At 52.8% G+C, this 18,796-nt stretch overlaps 3 protein-coding genes across 4 annotated transcripts; 1 reads left to right on the top strand and 2 right to left on the bottom strand.

The window, feature by feature from the left end:
* Positions 1–90: 90 nt before the first annotated feature.
* On the top strand, positions 91–7,497 carry LOC119092530 (methylcrotonoyl-CoA carboxylase beta chain, mitochondrial). Its single transcript, XM_037215489.1, has 12 exons — positions 91–433; positions 785–949; positions 1,453–1,562; positions 2,271–2,454; positions 3,033–3,155; positions 3,642–3,806; positions 5,226–5,361; positions 5,671–5,804; positions 6,151–6,278; positions 6,601–6,855; positions 7,289–7,302; positions 7,482–7,497. The coding sequence occupies exons 1-12, from the start codon at positions 193–195 to the stop codon at positions 7,495–7,497; spliced, it is 1,671 nt and encodes a 556-aa protein (XP_037071384.1). The 5' UTR covers positions 91–192.
* A 689-nt stretch (positions 7,498–8,186) lies between these two features.
* On the bottom strand, positions 8,187–13,869 carry LOC119091929 (KICSTOR complex protein ITFG2-like). 2 transcript variants are annotated; one of them, XM_037214857.1, is made up of 7 exons: positions 13,689–13,869; positions 13,119–13,301; positions 12,464–12,598; positions 11,814–11,929; positions 10,943–11,110; positions 9,807–9,921; positions 8,187–9,245 (listed from the first exon to the last, which is right to left on the bottom strand). In XM_037214857.1, exons 1-7 carry the CDS (start codon positions 13,842–13,844, stop codon positions 8,793–8,795), a joined length of 1,326 nt encoding a protein of 441 aa, XP_037070752.1. In that variant the 5' UTR covers positions 13,845–13,869; the 3' UTR covers positions 8,187–8,792. The 2 variants fall into 2 exon arrangements, with proteins under 2 accessions (XP_037070752.1, XP_037070753.1); XM_037214858.1 differs by having other exon boundaries at positions 13,119–13,326; positions 13,689–13,825.
* A 342-nt stretch (positions 13,870–14,211) lies between these two features.
* LOC119091931 (mitochondrial inner membrane protease subunit 2) lies at positions 14,212–17,971 on the bottom strand. The gene is made up of 2 exons (XM_037214859.1): positions 17,765–17,971; positions 14,212–14,625 (listed from the first exon to the last, which is right to left on the bottom strand). The coding sequence occupies exons 1-2, from the start codon at positions 17,852–17,854 to the stop codon at positions 14,212–14,214; spliced, it is 504 nt and encodes a 167-aa protein (XP_037070754.1). The 5' UTR covers positions 17,855–17,971.
* Positions 17,972–18,796: the final 825 nt, after the last annotated feature.

The raw sequence follows: 18,796 nt of genomic DNA, 5'->3' as shown, positions 1-18,796 counted from the left end.
AAAGCTGCTACCACTAACTCAAAAAAAGTTATCGAACACAACTTGTAATAAGTTTGTCGCTTTCAAGCCACAAAGGCTCCTGGTGCGATAAATAGTAGTACACTTTTAGGTTGGGGCGGGGGCGATTCTGTTTAATGTACGTGTTGTTTTGTTGCATGTGATTGCCTGTTGGTAGGCGCTTAATGGGCTGAAATGATAGTCTCTAACATTTGCCGGTGGGGTGCAATCCGTAGGCATGATGCCATTTGCAATGTATTTTGGCGGACAGACACACGAAAATCTTTGTCCTTTTCTGCTGTTCGACTGGATGCCAGTTTTCCGCTCCTGAAGGTTGATGTCGATTGCACTGATCAGGCATATCAGCAGGCTGCAGCAACAGGCTTGAAGTCCATTGAGCAACTTGACAAGATCATGACAGTGCTTGCAAATGGAGGTTGGTGCTTGCTCGTAAACATTGTGGTGTTGAGTTATAAACGTGCCAATTTACAATCGGCAGACTTGTCCCTTCTGATAAAATGCATTTCATAAAAATTGATGTATTTTTTCTTATGGTATTCAATGTGGACTAGACACATTGACAAATGAGGACCAATGGCACGGAACCAAGACACTTTGGTCTCGGATGTCCTACTTTAGAACCAGTTATGCATTGGTTCTCCAATGACCAAAGGTGGAAAATCTGTGGTTGTGCTGACATCACTACATATTTTTAAGACATTTATACTTTAAGTTAAATGATTCAAACTTTTTTGACTTGTTAACATCTTCAGCCTCTTTTGTTCAGGTGGAGAGAAGGCCAGACAACGCCACACTCAGCTCAACAAGAAGATGCTTGTATGGGACAGGATTGCCCGTTTAGTGGACCCCAATACAGAGCTGATCAACCTCGCTCCTCTGGCTGGCCTCTCCCTGGAGTATGGAGATGTACCCTATGGGGGTGCAGTTTGTGGTAAGATGGCACCATTTGGTCAGAATAGTCAGTGCCCCTAAAAAACAGACTATCATGGCAAAAAATAGAGTGACTAATCCCATTCATAAACTGGTGTTATAGAGGAATTTAGAGTAAGCCACTAACTGAGCTTGTAATGCCAATGGCTATTACTTCTGGTAGCCTGATTTTAGGGCAATTTTGATTAAGTCTGGCCTTAGACATTTTCTTGATGTGACATCATCTTTTCATATTGTTTGGGATATTCAGTCTTGTTAAGCAGTGTGTGTGGGCATTGATTGAAATGAATGGTAAGCAATTGCATGACATGTTTTACAAGCATTATGTACATTCATCCAGACATGATGGGGCTGAAATCAATCTTGTAAGGTATTGCTGATAAGGTCTATTTTGATATATTTGATATATTTGATATATTTGATAGAGCTTCTACCTGATGCTCATTGTCACTGCATAAAAGTACCATTTCTTTGTATTTGTGCATTCAATGATGCTGCTTGCAGTCATTGCCAAGGTGAAGGGGCGGTACTGCGTGATCAACGCCAATGATGGGACTGTGAAGGGAGGCACCTACTTCCCCATAACAGTCACAAAGTCACTGCGGGCACAGCAGGTAGGTACAAATTATCACCACACATCTGCTAGTCATAAGAAAGCTGGCAGTTTCCCTACAGTGCACTGCTCATGTGCATCTTATGCAATAACGACCATCATTCAGGAAGGTGCTCCAGCACTGCAATGTGTTTGGTTCTGCAACATGCAGTTAAGAACTACAGCACGGATATTGCGTGTGTCGCGAGGGGTCAGTTTCCCGCGCCGCCGCAGACCGTTCTGTAATGCGCGGTTGAGAACTAGAGCAAAGGTATTTCGTGTGTATCGAGGGGCCGGTCTCCGGCGCCACCGCCGCAGACCGTTCTGTAATGTGCGGTTGAGAAATAGAGCACGGGTGTTTCGTGTGTATCGAGGGGCCGCTCTCCGGCGCCACCGCAGACTGATGCGACGTGGTGAGCTGTAGCCCCGACCGAGCGGCGGGCCTCTCCCGGCGCTGGGCCTGGCCATATGCTGGGCGCCGCCGAGTCCAGTTTTGCTATGACGTCACAGACCTGTGCTGCGTCTTATGTTCGAACAGTCAGACCACTGGAGTACGATAGGGGTGTGGGGACGGTCAGCAGCCGCAGAGGCGAGGCCAGGCACGAGACGAGACGCTCCCATACGAGGCAGTGGCTGTCAGCGACGCCTGTGCCGGCCTCTGTCCGGGGCCTGTCGGCCGGCGCGAGCCGTCTGCCTCCCCGGCCGGGCGCTCACCTCGCCTATCCGGCAGATCTCTGCGGCCAGCCGGCTGCCGTCCATCTGTCTGGTGGACAGCGGCGGTGGCTTTCTGCCGCTGCAGAGCCAGCTGTTTCCGGACAAGCAGCACGGCGGCCGCAGCTTCCGCAACCAGGCGGTGCTCTCGGCCGACGGGATCCCGCAGGTGGCGGTCGTCTGCGGCAGCTGCACCGCCGGCGGTCAGTCTCGAGCGCCTCCAGCCGTGGCGCTGGTGTACCGAGCGTGGGTGCCGTCCTCACTGCGCTCAATGTGTGCGCGCCTGGAATTTACATGGTACTTCGGTCCTAATGACATTGGGGGAGGTAACCACCCATCAGCAGTAGTTATTTCCACACTCTGTGTTTGTCTGCATTTCTGTGGGAGGTGATTGGAACTGACGTGCTTCAATCCGACATCTGTTAATTTCTGGCCTTTGTGGTATGGAAGCATTTTGGAAACATGACCTTACCTAAATTTTGTTAAGCTATGTTGAATAAGGTCCATGTCATAAGCATTATTCGCAATGGCTCCTGTTACGTTTATGGTATGTGGTACACACAGTATTTAAGCTATGCCATACATTAAGCATAACTTTGTTTCTCTGCTGTTCCTGTTCCTTTTGTATGAAGATGTGTCTTGTGTGTTGGTCTCATAAGTTGCAATGAATTTCCCTTTGTTTGCACCTGTTTTTTCACACTTCAAACCAGCTTCTCATGGCGGACGCTTGGTTGTAGCCAGAGCTGTCCTCTTGACCGGCACGCGGCCGGTGGTGCGGCAGGTGCGTACGCACCGACCATGTCTGACGAGGCTGTGATGGTGGACCGGATCGGTACGCTATTTCTGGGAGGACCGCCGCTGGTGCGTGCCGCCACTGGCGAACAGGTCACCGAGGAGCAGCTCGGTCAGTGCCCGCGCTCACCAGAGCCAGGTCCTCCTGCTCAGGTCCCCCATGTCTCCCTGGTCTCCCTGCTTATTGAAATGAGATACCCCAACTGAGCTCCGCTACACTGGGGATCAAAGGGTTTGTGTGTGGCTGTGCTCATCACATCTCGAGCGGTGGCAATGTTTTGCTTATCAGCCATTATGTTATTGAACCATGAGTTTTTGAACTTCAACTGAATCATTGAGATTATCTGTGCATGAATGATAAGAGGTAGTACTTCAATTGATATAAAGGCGTTTTTGTTGACTCTCCCCACTGTTAACGATTGGCGTGTTTCTTGGCCGTCACTATCGACCCCCACCGGACTCCGTCGAAGCGCGCGCGCTCACTGGTCCCTGTCCGTCTGTGGCTGCTCTGTGACATCGTCGTCTCGCTCATCATGAGTCTGTGACGCCTCGGTAGCCGTCCGTCCCTGCTCTGCGTGATTGGCTCTGCGGTGCGCAGGTGGCGCCACACTGCACTGCAGCGTGTCCGGCTGCTGCGACATGTTTGCCGCGGACGAGGAGGAGGCGCTCAGCACGACGCGTGACGTCATCGACTCGCTCAACCTGCCTCCGGCCGAGGCGAGCCAACACGAGCCGCCGCTCCTGCCGTCTGCCGGCCTGGACAGTAAGTGGCGCGGCCCGATGAGGATCGCCTGCCTATTGCAGCCTGAGAAGTGAGCTACGCAGCTCAGTGGCAGTGTGCGCCAGGACTCCTGCGCTTTCTGAGCGCAGAACAAGGGATTTGCTTTGATCTGGCTCTGCTGTTTTAGATTGCCTTTTACAGATATGTATATAGTACTCCTTCAAAGAGCTATCCAAACATGCAGCAAAGACCTGTGAGTAATACAGTTATGGACGAGATGTATTTGTATTATATGTATTTGAATCACGATTCGGATATTAAATACGCAACAACACCCAGCACTTGCGCAGGACAGATTTAACCCCCGACCTCAACCGGCCGTCCCTACCTCCAGCCTGCGGCCGCTCCGGTCCACAGACGCGACCTCGGCCAGGTCACGTGGACAATGGCCCGGAGGCATAAACACGGCCGGCCGCGCCGGTTAGCCGCTGACCAGGCCGCGCCCGCGCGGCCGCACGACGCAGTAGCGTGAGCAATAGTAACATATATTATTCAAGAGAATTTAGTGCAGCACGTATTTGTTGTAACGAGCGAAACGTCACGAGATCTCGAGGATATTGCTACTTTTACGTTGTCTTCGGAGGTAACTCTGTTGGCTAAATCGTTGCCAAGAGAAAAGCGCCATCGGACTGCTCTCGTATCGGGCCAAATGAAGAGGCCAAGCACTACATAATAACTGCATGAGGAGAAATCCCTAACAAAATAAATGATGCTGTATAATTCAGGGGAACATGTTGCAACTTCCGACGCATGTTTCAATAACGCAGCATGTTTTCTGCGTGCGCGCAATTCCGATGAATTTGTTCTGACAGCAGGCCCCCCTAATTGGAATTTGTTGAACAAAATAATAGCAAATAAGATGTGTTGTGTGACGAGCTGTTAGTATAACACGCACGATGTCGGTGACGCTTATAGCGCCTTCGTCAAGATACGAGACCGAGAACACTCGTCCCTCACTCGCACATGTACCGTGACGATCGCACACATCGTCACACTGTGCTTCTGTCACATGTATATGTGATGTGTATATGTGAACCGCAGGCTGTGCAGCCAGCGGAGCGCTCGCCGCGCTGTGCCGCTGTACAGCCAGCGAAGCGCTCGCCGTACTGTGCCGCTGTGCAGCCAGCGGAGCGCTCGCCGTACCGTGCCGCTGTGCAGCCAGCGAAGTGCTCGCCGTACTGTGCCGCTGTGCAGCCGGCGGAGCGCTCGCCGTACCTTGCCGCTGTGCAGCCAGCGAAGCGCTCGCCGTACTGTGCCGCTGTGCAGCCGGCGGAGCGCTTGCCGCACTGTGTCGCTGTACAGCCAGCGAAGCGCTCGCCGTACTGTACCGCTGTATGCGTCTCGCCGGTCTTTGTGTCTTTGGAGTGTGAGCTAATCCGATTGATTTTCTGGCTGTTTAAGCGCTCTCAGGCCTGGACCATCTTTCGCACTCGGAAGTGCGATACGTCTTAGGGACCATCCTAGACGGAAGTCGCTTTCGAGAATTCAAAGCTACCTACGGCAAGAGCGTCATCACTGGTTTCGGAAAGCTTAACGGGTACGTTTTGTGGTACTCTTAAAGAAGTGCCAAATCAACGAAGTTGTTATTTCCGATGTGCCGTGTAATTGCCCCTTTAAATTTACATATTATATATATGAACACATGGTACATTGTAATAGGGTTTATGGACATTCATGTTAAAGGATATGTAGGCTATAAGGATATAGTTTTACATAATGATTGTAAACAGATTTCTCTGGATATAGAGCTGCAGATCGCCAAAACCCTGAATTCATCCATTAATGAGGGTTATGAATGTTTATCCCGGTGGCTTGTCGCGGTTCAGTTTTGCCCGTTCCTGCGCAGGCGGCTGGTTGGCGTGGTGGCCAACCACGGGACGGTGACGTCACGCGACGCCCTGAAAATGGCGCATCTGGTGGAGCTCTGCGACCAGCGTGGCATTCCCCTTATCTATCTGCAAAACTCGCCAGCTGACGCAGGTGCAATGGCTCCGAAGTCCCCAATGGCCGGCGTAGCGATACAGACATCAACGGCGTATGGTTGACATGTTCAGGCCGACGTCATGTCCATGTTCAAACTCATGGATGTTGCCCTGGCATGCACGGACGAAAAGCGTCAACATGGTGACGTCCTTTGATTATGTCTGAGCCTCCGTCCCTGAAATACATATGAATAATATCCCGCTATGCACAGGGATATGGTTCCAGTACTGAGAAGTCTTGTTATGTGCCATGCCTTGCGGTGCAGGGACCATAAAGCCGTCGAGTCTGCCTTGTGTCACTATATGACCTGGCCATTTAGTGAGCTCCTCGTTTGGGTCGGCAGCGGCGGACTGCTCAGATCCTGAGGTCCTGAAGTGTCGCAGCCGAGCGGCCGCCGTGCTGGCCACCACCAGAGTGCCTCGAATCAGCGTCAACCTCACGGGCTGTCACGGCGACCAGCACCTGACCATGGTAAGGCCCCTGCGCCGACCAGCACCTGACCATGGTAAGGCCCCTGCGCCGCCCTTGCGTCCACACTCAGCGTCCACGGAATCGTACGTTCACTAACTGTCGTATGACTGCTGAACATGAGGATAGCCGGGGGTTTTCGGTGGACGAGTGATAGGTACAATCCACTAGCTACCAGCTCAGCTCTACGTCCCCTGTACGGGTGACGCGGGCGGTGAGCCCCTGAGTAGGGTGCGTCCTGCCCCGGACACGGCCTGTGACCAGCCCGGGGTTTGGGGGCAGCGGCCCGTCGGTCGGTGTGTCTCAGTCTCTGCCCGTGCTGCAGTGCGGCATAGCGTTTGAGCCGAACTTCTACTTCGCCTGGCCACGCGCCAAGTTCTCGGGACCGGCGATGACAGCTGGCGCGGAGCCGTCGGCGGCGTCCGCCGCTCCGCCGCCGCCGCCGCCGCCGCCGGCGGCAGCCACGGGCAAGGCCAAGACCGGGCCGCCGCCGCTGGTGCAGCTGGACAGAGACTCGAGCCTGTTTTACGCCTCGCGGGTGCTCATCGACGGCGTTATCCGCCCCCGTGACACCAGGAAGGTCGGTATCCGGGCAACGTCCTTACCCATGTATCCTGCATGTAGGTTAAGGCCCAGGTAGTAAGCTGGTGCGAACCTCATTCGCAAATGTAGGTGACTATGGAGATTGTTCATAAGCAGCACGATTTCACGTTTTTTGCCCATTTGTGTTTCCGTTTTTGATAGACCGGGTGCTATACTTAACACCGGCTAGTCTCCAGAACTCAGCGCGGACCTGGGCGTCGCAAGTAGCTGTGAGAACAATGTGAGTGCAAAATAGGCACTCAAACGTGTACCTTAGTTAGTACGCGCACGCACGCACGCACGCACGCACGCACGCACGCACGCACGCAGCCCTTCCGTGGTGGGTGGGAACTTTGTTTCCGTGCTGTCATACCTCCGGCAGACGTGTCTCAGCGCCGCGCTGCAGTGACATAGCCCCGCCACATCGCCAGATTCTGGAGACGAGGCCTGGACGTGGTGACATGGAACATCACCCTGGAGGAGCGGCGCCACCCCGTGATCCGCGATGTGAGCTGTTGCTGAGAGCTGGGCAGTCGTTCCGTGGCGGACGGATGGCCAGTCCGCCACGGGACCAGCGGAGAGGCCGCTGGCCGTGTGACCCACAGCCGCCGCTGGTCATCGCAGATGTGACCGGTCCTAGGCAGGGCTCGTAGCTCGTAGCGTCGGTACAATTTTTACGCAGTCGGCGGTTCATCGCCGATTGTTTTTCATGGTGTTTCCGCGGAGTGATTTTGGGCTCTTGCCCGCGCGTTGTTTTCTGTCGCCCTGTAGCCACGAACTCAAGGTGTGTTGTGGACTTGCGGCATGAGATGACTTGCATCATGTAGAACGAGGGGACGTACTACGCGCAGCATAAGGGGACTGTTACAACACGCAGCATGAGATGACTGTTACAACTTGCAGCAGGTTACTGATACGACTTCCAGCACGAGGGAAAATTTACATTGACCCCGCCCTTAGCGTATGTTAAAGTGTGTTCATAAGTGTAACGTTATGAAGCCATGTGGTATAATGTATCTGTGGAGATGCCTATCCATCGACATACACTTCAGGGGTGATGCCAGGAACTTCGCTTTCTGTCGAGTGCCACACTTGAAATTGATCAACAAGTAATTCCATATGTTTTGATTGGTAAGATACAATATACCAAAGCCACCAATTACGTTTCATGCCCCCAGTGTGTGATGGGACCCAGAAGCCGGGACCTTGCGGTTACAGCTGGGATGTCAACGCCCAGCCAGCGGCGGCCATGTCCAGACATCGGGAGGTCTTCCCTGGTACACGGCATACTTCTTCCGGATCTACTCGAACTCAGTCGCTAGGGCAGAAGCCAGTTCATATTTATATTTCACCCATGCATGAACCATTGCATTCGCTGACACGCTGACTTCAATCCTCATCACCCATTCGACATCCAAAACTGTAAGGGGCGAAACAAAGCTCACCAGCGAATCAACACCGACTGTGTTCATCGTGGCACATCTTCCAACGGCGCCCAAAATATTGCAGACTGACCCGTATCTGGGAAGAACACAGCTAGTTGACTTCCTAAACTGGTCCGACTGCTGGATCTCATAGAAATGGCTCTAGCTCAACGCTCGGCTGGAGGTTTCGACTACACGCGTGATTCGCGCCCCGTCAGTGGGTTTAGGCGCCTGATCTGGACGACGTCCTGCTACACAGATCAGCTCGCGTTACGCCATGATGGCTGTTTTATAAGTCCGACCTGCTGCGCAGAACGCACTCCGATTCGCCTCGCCTCCGGGGCGTCGCCTCCCGTTTCCCCGCCACGACGGCGTGTTGGCGCCACCTGGTGGTTCCGTCAGGTGGCAGCGATTACCTGGCAGCTAATACGCGACACCCCGTGTCGCTCGCACCACCCCGTCGTAGCGACTTGCCACACGGTCATGTCAGATGTCATGAGTGCGGCGCGGGTCAAGCGGCGTCGCTCGCGTTCGTCCGCCGCCCGGGCGCATCACACTCGGCCCTGTGCCACCCTTCCTCCTCGATCTGTGCGTCGCCTCCCCTGGCGCCGCCGGCCGCGCCGTCGCTCTGCTCCGGGTGGGCGTCGTCCTGCGGCGGCTGCGGCGTGTCACACTCGGCCGCCTCCAGCTGCGGCCGCGGGAAGCCGTACAGGCACCAGCGGTACAGCTGCTGCAGCTGACAGGCCGTCAGACGCTCGGCCCCCGGCCAGCCGTGCTCGTGCGCCACCACATCCGTCAGCGTCTCGGTCACCATCACCGGCAGTCGCACGTTGTGATAGACGACCACCTTACCGACTGTCGCGTACACCATGCATGGCACGTTGGAGCCGGTGCGCGCACCGAACTGACCGGCGGCAAACGCCGTGACGGCCTCCTCGAACAGGAACTGTACCGACTGCTTCTCCTGCCGCCAGCCGTGACAGACCAATCAGCAGGGCAGGACACTAGCCGAGGTGGGTCGGTAAGCAGAACAGGACACCAGCCACGGCGGATCGGTCAGCAGGACGGGACACCAGCCACGGCGGATCGGTCAGCAGGACGGGACACCAGCCACGGCGGATCGGTCAGCAGGACAGGACACCAGCCACGGCGGATCGGTCAGCAGGACAGGACACCAGCCACGGCGGATCGGTCAGCAGGACAGGACACCAGCCACGGCGGATCGGTCAGCAGGACAGGACACCAGCCACGGCGGATCGGTCAGCAGGGTTAGACGCCAACAATAGCAGATCGGTGGGCAGGACAGGACGGCAACAACGGTGGACCGGTCAAGGGGGCAGGCCTTAGTCCAACACAGTAAAAAACGCGATTTTGAACCACATAGGTGAAGGAGAACTGGATGAACTCCGTGCCCATACAAGCCACAGTGCATCAGTCGGTGAACTCCGGCTTAAAGGCCAGATGGGCCAGTGACGGAGACGGACATAGCCACGAGGGCGCGGTGGCAGGCTCCGAGCCCACCGACCTGGTTGATGATGAACGTGTGGCCGTCCCACGATGACACGATCAGCTCGTCACTGCCGTCCGAAGTCACGTCCATCTTGGTCAGGCCGAACAGCTGGTGATGAAGTACCACGGACCTGGCCGGCGGTCGGGTCCGGGCAATGTCAGCTGGCTGCGCCCATGTGTGCGGGTAAAACAGCCAGAGACAGTGCGCTGGTGCCTAAACATCAGGCAAATGCGCCCATGTGTGCAGGTGAAACAGCCAGAGACTGTGCGCTGGTGCCTAAACATCAGGCACACGCCATAACGCATATTGTAAAAGGCATTCGCATTTGTGGCCAGGAGCACTGCTCGTGCCAGCCTTCTCAAACTAATCCATACTTGCCTAATATCGTTGTAAACCAGCATTTCCTAACATACTGCAGAACATAAGTCAGCATAACAACTACTAACTTGAACTGCAGAAGTACTATCCATAATTGCAGGAGAACCAACGCGTCGCCCGCTTTGAAACAAACAGGCCAATACAAGTTAGCTAGCGCCATTCTGAAAAGCAGCTTCTGGTTCCATATTGTTCTGCCATCTTGCAATACAAGTTATGAACTATCATACGATTGCACGCGTGCGTTCGCACGTCTTCAAAAGGGGCTTTGGTACACACATCGATTCGTGCAAATTTTTAGACTGGAGGAGTCCAAATGGCGTTAGTCACGGTAGCGGTTGGCGCGCAATTCGCTTGACTCCCAACTTCCAAAATGCAAGTGTACGATGTGCAGCGAGGCATGGACACATCCACCACAATTCGAGAGCCACACACACTGTGCATGATCTGATGTTCACACATTTTGATCATTCCAATCTTAAAGTAATACAACATTTAGTACGTCAATCGCGGCTGGTTGCTCATGGTTCAAAGCGCAGGTCTTCCCAAACTCCGAAAGAGCACCTCCCTTCACCTCATTTCAATCACGAATCGTTTCTTAATACAATCTTATCCACATTAATTACGTAAGCTGTGAAGTGCATTTGCGAGGGGCGCTGTGCACACAAATGGTCCAGCATTACAGCTGACCAACCCACGAAAGGCGGGCGGGCGGACACAGCTGCTGATGGCGCTCGGCTCTCACACTGTAGACAGGTCATGTCAAGTGACCTCACCACTCGACGGCGTTGTCCTTGACGTAGAAGAGGCTGCCGTCCATGGTGATGAGGGCGTACGTGTTGGAGGCGGGCTGATCTCTCAGTCCACCCAGCACCTCGCACGACACGTTTTGACGCGTCTTCACCGCTAGGCTAACGTCGTCAATGTCCACAGAGTGGCACTCGCTGCAACACAGCAGCGCGGTACGCTCAATGTCCACAGCATGACGCCCTCTGTGGCACAGTAGCGCGGCGTCCTGAAGCGAACGGAAGGCAGCTAGGTGCCACCATACGAGGGCGTGGGCCGCCAGATGCTAGCATGCACCCTCCTAGTCACTGTTCGGTCAGATGAAAAAGGGAACCACTGCTTAGATAACAGCCCTGTGGGTGATAGAATAAGCGTTTTTGAGGTGAATGTCATTTGTGGCAATAAGCCCGTTCTGTACCAGCCGACGGACAAAAGATGACTTTATGAGAAATCAGTTCCACTTTTTCCGCTCTAACCGGCACCAATCACCGGTCAAAGCGATAGCGTAGCCGCACCACAGCGGCACCGGAGAGGGTGGGTGAGGGAGCGTACTGTCCGTCCTTGTCCAGCGAAGAGCGGTAACGGAGCCGCACCACGGCGGCGCCGAGGAGGGTGGGTAGGGAGCGTGCTGTCTATCCTCGACCAGCGAAGAGCGGTAACGGAGCCACACCACGGCGGCGCCGGGGAGGGTGGGTAGGGAGCGTACTGTCCGTCTTCGTCCAGCGAAGAGCAGGTAACGGAGCCGCACCACGGCGGCGCCGGGGAGCGTGGGTGGGGAGCGTACTGTCCGTCCTCGTCCAGCGAAGAGCGGTAACGGAGCCGCACCACGGCGGCGCCGGGGAGGGTGGGTAGGGAGCGTACTGTCCGTCCTCGTCCAGCGAAGAGCGGTAACGGAGCCGCACCACGGCGGCGCCGGGCTGCGAGACGAGCACTGACGGCCGGCCGTCGCCCTCTATGTTCAGCGAGATGGTGCCGATCTGCCGGGCAGAGCGCACACGTGGCGTCGGAGCGCGCTCGGAACGGTCGCTCGGTCGGACCGAGGTGGCGCAGACAGACGTCAGCAGACAGACGTCAGCAGACTGTACCGCGACGACGGCGGGCTGAATCCGTCCAGCCCTGGTGACTGGGTGAGTCGGCACCGGCGCCAGTCAAGTTTAGCTGTCAATCGTATCGATGGACTTTGCTGCTGCGTGGACAGGTTCACTTCCCGGATGCACGGGTCTCCAGCAGATACCCTTTGTTGCAAGGTATTGTCTAAAAACAATATACACAATGTATGTACAAACACCCAGGTGTGAAGGCGCTTACACGTCCGGCGGACTGCACGTGCACGTGTCGTGCGATCTGGCGTCTGGTAGAAAAAGCCGTGAGCCACAGTTATCATGGTTGTCGCTGACCATCACAGAAAAATGGCGTTCCTGATCCCTGCTGAGGATGGGGATTGGGTTGCCTTGGCTGATGCAGTCAGACCTCTGGGGTGCAGCGCTGCGGCCGCCGCCCGCGCGTCGCACCTGCTGCATGAGTTCGCACTTGCTGATGGCACGCAGCGTGCCGTCCGTCCAGCGGTACACGCGGACGACCCGGTCTGTCAGCGCCACCACCAGCTCCAGCTGCTGGTCCAGGTCCACGTCCGCCAGCAGCGCCGTCTGTCGGAGACGCGGCCAGACTGAGTGTGTGGCCGGCGGCGCCACGCCGCGAGTGCCGCAGCTGTAATAACGTACCGCTAAGACGACCCGTGAGGCGTTAACAGACACATCATACTGTGGCACTGTACATCCGCTTTCTGTGTATGCAGAGGCCTATAATAACGAAATGTGTAATACTGAACACTTAATGTCAGTATCATCACATGAAGCAGGGTGTCATGTGGAAGAGTGGAATATGGAGGGATACATAAATATGGGAATACATCGAATGTATTATTGAGCAACAAAAGGCACTTTCTCATCGCATGCCCATGCAATTTGTAAGGGGTAATTGCCCATACAATTATCACAGCACCTTCATAGGGCATCTACGTGCGTGGGCACGCGCGCTCCACCTACGACCCTAGATGACCGTCCGTGCAGAGGATATTTCTGGCCACTTTCAGCTCAGTCTCTGAGGCCATTTCGTACCCACTGCACGGCGGCACCAGCACACCCATCCGCAGTTTGCCGAGCTCACCTTAACGTTGGCTGGGATGCGCTGGGAGTGTCGCTGCCGCAGGCTCGAGCCGTCCATCTCCAGCACGTGGACCCAGCCGTTGCCGCTGATCACGGCCAGCACATTCTGACCGGGCGCCGTCAGCGGGCCGCAGCAGATGGCTGTTATCATGCCCAGCTCCGAGACATGACACAGCGGCTGCGTCTGCAGAACACAGCTCGGTGATCGTCTGGAGACGCGAAACAGGGACGACGTCTGAGGGACGCACAATCGTGGTCGCGTCCAGCTCCAGGACGTGACGTGCGGCTGCGTCCGGACATGGGGGACAGCGAGCACACCCAGATTCGATGCGTCGAACAGGGGACAGGGGGTACGTCTGGGGCACGATGGACCCACATCTAAACAATATCCAAGACTCCAGGCATGCGCTGCTTGAAGGGTAAGGCGGATCATGCTTAACCACACGCAGCAAGGGCTATCTCACGAAAGCTGCCTCCACCGCGGCCCGCCGCCCCGCAGCGTCACTCAGCCTCGGCCCATCTCCCCAGCGCACCGCGCGGAGCCTGTCTCCCGACCGTCGGCGCCGCGTACCTGCAGGCCTTTGAAGACGTAGAGATCTCCGGTCTCAGTGCCGACGGTCAGCTCGTTCTCGCCGTCGTTGTCGACGTCAGCCAGCAGCAGAGCGGACGGGGACACGCCGCCGTGCACCTCCAGGTCCACGTGACCGACGAACGAGACGGTCCTCATGGCGGGCGAGCTGCTACAGGGTGCGTCCGCCGCCCACCGAGCTGGCTCGTCCCAGCCGAGACCACCAGCACAGGGCGCCGACTTAGATACCTGGCCACTGGCTTGTTGCTGAGGCTCTCAGAAAGTTTTTAGATCTTACGTGAATTTCAAGGCAATGTGCGCCATGACCCGTGAGAGACCCGCGATACGGCTACTAGGATGATCAAATGTCGTATTGCCTCCAACCAGAATCCACGCGATGTTCTTGAGCATGGAAACGTTCACTATTCCAGACGCAGGTGACTTTCCCTGAGCAGCTGCTGCCTGCACTTGTGAAGCCTAGATCGGCAGTCGGCGCGAGCAGCAGCCGGGCTGGCGCGGCGGGTGGTCAGTGACTGGCGGCCCGGCTCAGCGGGTGCCGGTCCGCCGGCAGCTGCGGCTCCAGGCGGCGCCACCGGCGCGGCGGCCAGACCACGTGTGAGGCGCGCGCCGTCACCAGACCGACGGCCACCGGGCCCAGCAGGTTGGAGTCGAGTGAGTGTCCGCGATTGTCGCCCTCCACCCAGCAGTGGCCGTCCGGCACGCGCACCACTGGCTGCCTGTAGCCGAGCGTGCGCACCACGTCGCCTTCGAGGCCCACCACACGCTTGATCAGCTTCTGGTCAGGGTCCTTGGGCGAGCTGAGCGACACGATGGCGCCCGGCGCCAGCTGAAAGTGGCGCACCGCCCAGCGGTTCAGGAACACGTAGTCTCCGATGTCGCCGTCCGGATTCAAGGCCGGCTGCATAGACGATCCCTCCACCTGGTGACAGATTCATACTTTGGGAGTGAGATATGGTTCAGTAAGTAAACACTGGACACAAAACACTAATGCATGCTTCCCAACACCCATGCTGGCTAAAGGATCATTTTACTGCTCTTTGCAGTCTGAATCTTCCTCATTCAGATATGAACATATGACTATTGTGTCCCACCACGCTGGCAGCTCAGTATGCCTGGACTGATGCATAATGTTTGTATGATATTCACGTACAGAAAAGGAGGATCTCCACCAGGAACTATGCTTAGTCCAAATCATCTTACACTAGGATTCACATTCCACCAATTCACCCCTCACTGTAATGGGAACAAGCTGTTAAAATGTAACTAAGCTGGACTCATAAAGGAATACATAGCCTTCATTCATAAAGCACCCAAAACCAATTTTGTAGAAGATGGGGACCTTGTTGTGCGCTGCCTTCTACCAGCATCACTGTTCCCTGTGTTCTGTGTGAGCTCATCCATGCCATTCAGAAAACATGAGGCTTATATTTGTGTGAATGGAAGACATATTGTGGGTATGCTGAGTGGAATCTAGTACTGTGTTCACTCTGTGGCTGATGTTTTTTAAGCCAAACCATTGCTGTCACTGGGGCACCATGACTATGCATGGCATGGCAGCAGGACATATGTCCAATGTGTCCCTACTGGTGATAGCCCTCCTCATCACCAGCAGGCTGCAAAGGTGTTTATCTGTATTTTTGTGAGGGTCATGTACTCACCCCCCCCCCCCCTCCCTAGTTGAATTAGTTCCCCTTCCCACAATGTTGGCTTCCCCAGTATTTTTGTCTGGCATATTACAAAGCATAGGAACAGTTGCCATCATAAAAAGACCAGCTGCCTTGATGCTTTCTCATGGTGGCATCAACAGAAGGTGCAGCAGGGTAACTTGATCCCATCACCGCAAAACTGTGTCCTCAAATGAGCTCTAACTTTAGACATGGGGGGGGGGGGGTAAACCACTATTTATTTAATATTTTTCTGCCCGTCAAACATAACCACAGACGCTTGTTTTCTCCACAGCCCAAACATGACACTAATGCCACTGATTCACTGGTCTTGAGAAGACTTTTGTGCCAAGTCACATTTCCCCTACCCAAGCTGGGCTACAAACCTAATATTGTTTTGAACCAATATGAACCAATATGAATCAACACTTTTGTTTGGGGGGAACAGCATCATGAAGTACGATTAAAGGCACAGTTCTACTATAAAACGAGAGGTAATGTCAAAACTACCATTTTGAAGGACTGATTTCTAATTTGATTCCATGTTGAACACGATTTATTGCTGGTTTTCTGAAGACACCACATCATTAACATAATGCAAGTTCAACAGATCTGTTTTGCCTTTGTCCATCATCAAAATATTATGAAAGGACTTCTACTGCACCATGCAACTACACAACTGTTGGCTGCCCAGTAACTAGGCTGACACTTCCAAGCCAACAGCCAAATGGCCCTTTTCAATGAGCCATATCCGAACACTTCTGCTCGAAGGTGAACCTACCACCACCCATTTTGTCACATCAAATATGTGGTCTGCATAACTTCAGGGCTCTATCAAACTTGGGCTCCTATCACCATATTTGATGTGTCTGGGTAGCAATATGCTTTCTGCTTGCGAGCATTTTACACACTTGCAGTCAACAGTCTCCGAGAAAAGCAATGTATGTAAACTGCCCCTTGACTGACTTTTCTTGTCCACAGATGTCCCTGATGACATAGAAAGCAGTCACCATAGTTGACCTCAGATTAATGAATTGAAACCTTTAATGGGAGCAGTGGAACTATTTTTTTTTTGCATCCCTTATGCTTTTCAGGCCAGTATTATGGGAATGTTTGAGCTCCATCTGGAAATCTGTGGCCAATGCATTTTATTTTCTAGCTTTATTCCTACACCACTATATGGAATTAAATGACTTGGGAATACCTCAAACTTTCAGGATGCAAGGGGGAAGGGTTTTGCCACATGTTGCATATTTTGGCACCATCTAATGATGTGCAATCTTATGCATTAAGTCAGACTTCTTTTATAGGTGGGTTATTTGCCACTGTGTTAGGATGAAGAACTAGCCTCCATAAAACCAAAATTACATAAATAATATGGCATGCAGTTGTTCAACAAGAAGTGGCAAGCACCTCAGGAGAGTGATACCAATTTCATAATGATCATTTCATACCAGTGGCTACCAATATATACCAATATAATTATAATGTGATATAAATGTCAATAAATATAAACACCAATAAATACCTGTGTCTCTGATTAATAGCACATGTATTTCATGTACAGTTACAACAAACCCATTCTCACCATTATTTTACAGCACATTTTTGCATATCTCATTAAAGCAGCTTGCTTTGAGCCCTAATTCCATGTGAGCATCAGCTGATTTTTCATTGAGCTGCTAAACAGAACATAATTTAGTATTGTTGCAGAGTCGTAAGAGTGGCTTCAGCATCCTCAGACAGACTCTAGGGGGGGGGGGGGGGGCACCTATACTTTCCTATCAGAAGGGACACATGTCTCCAGTGCCCCTATGCTGATCAAGTTACTACTGTATTTAGCTCAATCTAATATCAAAATCTACTCTGTCAACATACAGAGTGTTAAATCCATTGAGAAAAGTACAGGTCATTGGGCAGTGAACTTGTCCTCCTCAGTCATTTCCAAAAATCAATATCCCTGACATACTGAGATGAAGATACAAAAACAATACACCTTTCAGTGCAATCAGTGATAAATGTTGGCAATTACTAGTGGGGCCATTACCTGCTTCCCAACCTTTTAATTTCCATGCACACATTGCTGAAAAGACTACATGTTCTTCAATGACACTGAAATACAATGGTATTTGAACAAAAACAAGAGTCCAAGGCATAAAGCCACTCATTATACATCTCCTTAGCAATGACTATGACTGTTCTTCACAAACTATTGGAACCTTAACTGGGGAAATATTTACTTCATTTGGATCACCCAGGTGACTAGCTCAGCACTACCACCCACACACCATAAAATGAGCTTCGCTGGAAAGCCTCGGCTTTAGACATCAGTAAAGGAAGTGGTTCATATAGGGTTCATATGTTTAAAAAGGCTGCAAGGCAAATGGGATTTACCTTTGCAACATAACCGAAGACATCCACCAAAGTGATACCAACCGGAACACTTATAACTACGGTTCGAAATAGAGCAGTGAGACGTTGCATATATGCTACTTTAGGAAAATGGGATTGCACTGCCAGGGTTGTATGGTTGATGTAATATCAGTCCCAGCCAGAGAAAAGAGACAGGACATCAACTAATTTCAACGTCGAAAATGCTCGCTCAGCAATGACGGCCACTGATACGGCCAGATGCCTCAAATGCGTCAGAATAGGCATATTTCGATACTGCCAGATACAGCGTTCCAAAATTACAGCGACCGATTGAACTGTGGATCTGTATCACGGGAATAAGAAGACGGAAGACGAAATACGTTCCGCGCAACACCCCACATGTAGATTGGGGGAAGCACGGGATGCATATCAGGGGCCTCACAAGGCCTCAAAATCCGTGTGATGCAATGCATACGTCATGCATGGAGCAAAATGTCCGGGAAGTTCGATGTTTCCGATTTATTCAGCGAGTTATTCAGCGACGAGATCCGATTTCTCTGAAAAAGGTGTGGAAGTCAAGTATGGCACAAGAGCATTGAAAATGGCCTTTATGTTGCAATATCATGTGACATTCAAAATCAAGAGCTAGGTCAGAGGACGGAGAACTCGATATCACCAGAAAATGACAGATCAATTTCAAACTTTCCGATGTCAGAATATTCACCACATTAAGAACTAGCGTCCGTCAAAAAGTCCCGATTTACCAAGGTTATCATTCAAGGTCAAACGCGGACTCAAAGGACGGGTACTTCATATTACCCAAAAATTACTGGCCGATTTTAAACTTCCAATTGTAAGAATATTCACCATAGAAATAACTGGTGTCTGTCAAAAAATTCTGACCCCTCCAGGTCAAAAATCAAGGACAAACGTGGGCTCAAGGGAAAGGAACTTCATATCATTAAAAAATAATCAGCTCATTTTAAGCTTGCACACATCAGAATACTAACCACAGAAAAAACTACCGTTCGTCAAAAAGTTTTGACTTCTCGA

The sequence above is a fragment of the Pollicipes pollicipes genome, unplaced genomic scaffold (assembly GCF_011947565.3).
Source record: "Pollicipes pollicipes isolate AB1234 unplaced genomic scaffold, Ppol_2.1 Scaffold_3447;HRSCAF=4054_pilon_pilon_pilon, whole genome shotgun sequence".
Lineage (NCBI taxonomy): Eukaryota > Metazoa > Arthropoda > Thecostraca > Pollicipedomorpha > Pollicipedidae > Pollicipes > Pollicipes pollicipes.
The sequence above is the reverse complement of the archived record's forward strand: the minus strand, read 5'-3'. Positions and strand labels throughout refer to the sequence as shown.

Coding starts and splice junctions, on each gene's coding strand:
- LOC119092530 (XM_037215489.1), top strand. CDS start 193: ATGATAGTCTCTAACATTTGCCGGTGGGGTGCAATCCGTAGGCATGAT. Junction 3,156..3,641: donor GGTCACCGAGGAGCAGCTCG/GTCAGTGCCCGC, acceptor TGCGGTGCGCAG/GTGGCGCCACACTGCACTGC. Junction 6,279..6,600: donor GCGACCAGCACCTGACCATG/GTAAGGCCCCTG, acceptor CCCGTGCTGCAG/TGCGGCATAGCGTTTGAGCC.
- LOC119091929 (XM_037214857.1), bottom strand. CDS start 13,844: ATGAGGACCGTCTCGTTCGTCGGTCACGTGGACCTGGAGGTGCACGGC. Junction 11,930..12,463: donor AGTGCGAACTCATGCAGCAG/GTGCGACGCGCG, acceptor TCTGCCCGGCAG/ATCGGCACCATCTCGCTGAA. Junction 9,922..10,942: donor AAGGACAACGCCGTCGAGTG/GTGAGGTCACTT, acceptor ACCGCCGGCCAG/GTCCGTGGTACTTCATCACC.
- LOC119091931 (XM_037214859.1), bottom strand. CDS start 17,854: ATGCAACGTCTCACTGCTCTATTTCGAACCGTAGTTATAAGTGTTCCG. Junction 14,626..17,764: donor TCTTCGGTTATGTTGCAAAG/GTAAATCCCATT, acceptor ATCTGTCACCAG/GTGGAGGGATCGTCTATGCA.